Source organism: Galeopterus variegatus, unplaced genomic scaffold (genome assembly GCF_000696425.1).
Source record: "Galeopterus variegatus unplaced genomic scaffold, G_variegatus-3.0.2 Scaffold1046, whole genome shotgun sequence".
Taxonomy (NCBI): domain Eukaryota; kingdom Metazoa; phylum Chordata; class Mammalia; order Dermoptera; family Cynocephalidae; genus Galeopterus; species Galeopterus variegatus.
Window position 1 is genome coordinate 319,476 of NW_007727157.1, and position 3,125 is coordinate 322,600.

At 35.9% G+C, this 3,125-nt stretch overlaps 1 protein-coding gene across 1 annotated transcript in view; it reads left to right on the forward strand.

Moving 5' to 3' along the window:
- ITK (IL2-inducible T-cell kinase) overlaps positions 1-3,125 on the forward strand; it is a 60,497-nt gene that overhangs the window by 33,138 nt on the left and 24,234 nt on the right. The window contains exon 7 of the mRNA XM_008574426.1: positions 2,347-2,412. Within this exon, the coding sequence (XP_008572648.1) occupies positions 2,347-2,412 (66 nt within the window). The remainder of the gene's footprint in view (positions 1-2,346; positions 2,413-3,125) is intronic.

Here is a 3,125-nt window from a genome sequence, read left to right on the forward strand (position 1 = left end):
ATCTTAATTTTGGTAGATAATTTCCAAAAAAAAAAAAAAAAAAAAAAGCTTGCCAAATTTACATTCCCCCCAACAGGGCTACGGAAGTGCCAACAATGGATATCATTAAACTTAAAAAACAAAACAAAACAACAAAAAAACAAGCCTATCTGATGGATTTTAAAAAAAAAGGGACACGAATATCTTTAAGTTTAAAGCTTTACTTTTTATGTGCACCAAAATTTATACTTTCAAGGTGTCTTCTCTTTAAGTAGCCTTATCAACCTCACTGCGGGGGAGAAGGAGGCAGAGTGAGGTGAGGTAAAATGTGATTAGATCTAGAACTGTGGTTTGCAAGGCAGCGTAGCTTACTACCTAAGAACAGGACCCAAAAGCCTCATCTGGAGCCTCCCCTCTCTAGGTGACTCGTGGGGGCAAATGAGGCTGGTCACATAACCCTCTCTTTGACTCTTATGGGGCAGCTCATACCAGAAACAGGATCAAGACTGTCTGGGTCTAGTAATGCAAAGGGACTTACTCAAATCATCAGTTCAATCAACTGACATTATTTAGTACACCTAATGTGCCAGGAAATTTATTCTCCTAGGTCTTACTTCTCCAAATGACAGTTTGCCCTTTGTTCAGTGGCTTGTGGAGAGACTCAACTCTGCACTTCAAAGAGCACTGAAGAGGATATCCCAGAGGCCAGTTAGCATTATGGGAATTTCCCTGGTTTTGTTGGTAATAGTGTGGCATAGTGGAAAGTCCATGAGATGAGACAAAGGACTTGGGTTTTAGTGTCAGCTACTCTTGTCGTGTGTGACTATCATCCAGTTACCCTCTGTGAATCCATTTCCTTATCTTTAAAGCACAGGTGATAATATCAGCTTTGTCTACCTCACAGTGTTGAGAAAATCAGTGAAATGATGGAAGTGAAAGAACCTTGTAAATTCTGTATATCCACATGCAAGTGATGAATTACCATCATTTGTGTGGATAACCCAGCTTTTGGTTGGCATGTTAAAACAGTTGTTCTATTCAAAAGCAAAAATGTTATTTGGTTTATTGATATAATTGGACACATATGGTATGATGAAAGAAGACATATTTAAGGGAATTCCAAAAAAGAAATACAGAAGGTATGGCAAATTTCAGAACAAGTTGATTCCCATCACTGCCTTGAAGACTGTGTAAAGGATGACTCTGAAGCCAGATGTCCAATCCTTCAAAGAAAGTGTGCCATAGTTGATTAGCAATGTCTGCCATGGGAACAAGATATGAGCAAATCTTTCTGTATTTGGCATCTCCATTCTTGACTTCACTCCTCAAAACAACTCTGACATAGATTATACATTCCCCATTCAACATAATCACTAGATTGAAAATTGGCTTTATTACTAAAAAATTAAAACACTTTATGGAGTAGGAAGTAAATTATCAGGCATATTTTTATATATGGGCAGAGGATGGAGGGATTTTATATATAATCTAGTTTAGGTCCCTCGTTTTACAGATAAGGAACCAGAGGTCCAGGAGTAGGAAGTAAATTATCAGGCATATTTTTATATATGGGCAGAGGATGGAGGGATTTTATATCTTATCTAGTTTAGGTCCCTCGTTTTACAGATAAGGAACCAGAGGTCCAGAGAGTGAAAGGGACACTGCTCTCACCTTATGATATTAAATGAAATAACAAATGTGAAAGGCCATTGAAAACTACAAAGCTATATGCAAATGTAAAGAATTTTTATATTCTTATTAATTTCTTTATCATGTTTCTTGTTTATGCACAATTATTAATTTCTGCTCAAAAGTGACTTCCCAACCTTAAATCCAGCCTGACCTTGTCCTTTTTTTCTTGTGTTTATACCACTGATATCTGAAGAAGCTCAGTTAGGGAGTCCTTGAATTAAAAAGCTTACTGTACCAATTGGTAGTGTCTTTTAGGACCTGTGGTTGGAAAGTGATCTTTTATATTTTATTATTTTGGTTTCCTGACTATAAAATTGCTAGCACTAAAGTGGAAAAAAAATACTGATTATCACACAAAAAAAGTTTCCTTATAGAAAATAAACTGAACATTCATCTTTTTTTCCAGTAGAGGAAATTTCACAATGAGGAGAGCAGTAAGCAGAATTTATTAAGTAAAATAGCCACTTATTTATTATGGTTCATATTTTAGTGGTAAAATTGATTGCCTTTAATAGATAACAGGTTTTGTTATTTTTACCAATTTTTTTTATCCTAAAACTTTAGAATATCTTATCACAAATGCCAAATGATGTGCTTTCAGAGGTTTAAACCTATAAAATGATGATGTGAAAATTAGTTCTATCTTAGTCTAAATACTTGCTTCCCTTTTAACAGGCATGAAGGATATGTACCAAGCAGTTATCTGGTGAAAAAATCTCCAAATAACCTGGAAACCTATGAGTAAGATATTTTATTTGTTTTTGAAAAACATGGTACTAAGAAATCCTCCCTAAGTTAGGAGCAAATTATTGGTTGACTATAAAAATTCCAGGTGTGTTCTTTTCTTGACCTGCTTTCTTCTCTCCCATACTCTAAACCCTAAACAGAAGGAGGGCACCCTAAATCAGAGGAGGAGGAGGAGGAGGGTATGTTCACTCACCTCCCATTTTATCAAAGGAATAATTCTTACCCTATAAAATGATGATGTGAAAATTAGTTCTATCTTAGTCTAAATACTTGCTTCCCTTTTAACAGGCATGAAGGATATGTACCAAGCAGTTATCTGGTGAAAAAATCTCCAAATAACCTGGAAACCTATGAGTAAGATATTTTATTTGTTTTTGAAAAACATGGTACTAAGAAATCCTCCCTAAGTTAGGAGCAAATTATTGGTTGACTATAAAAATTCCAGGTGTGTTCTTTTCTTGACCTGCTTTCTTCTCTCCCATACTCTAAACCCTAAACAGAAGGAGGGCACCCTAAATCAGAGGAGGAGGAGGAGGGTATGTTCACTCACCTCCCATTTTATCAAAGGAATAATTCTTAGGTGCCTGGGCAGATTGTCGTAAAGGGAAATGGTTCTACTGGGAATCCCAGGAGTATTGGTCTTACCTAGGAAGAAAAAAACACGTGAATGCTGGATCAAATTATAAACTGACTTAAAACTTAGCTTA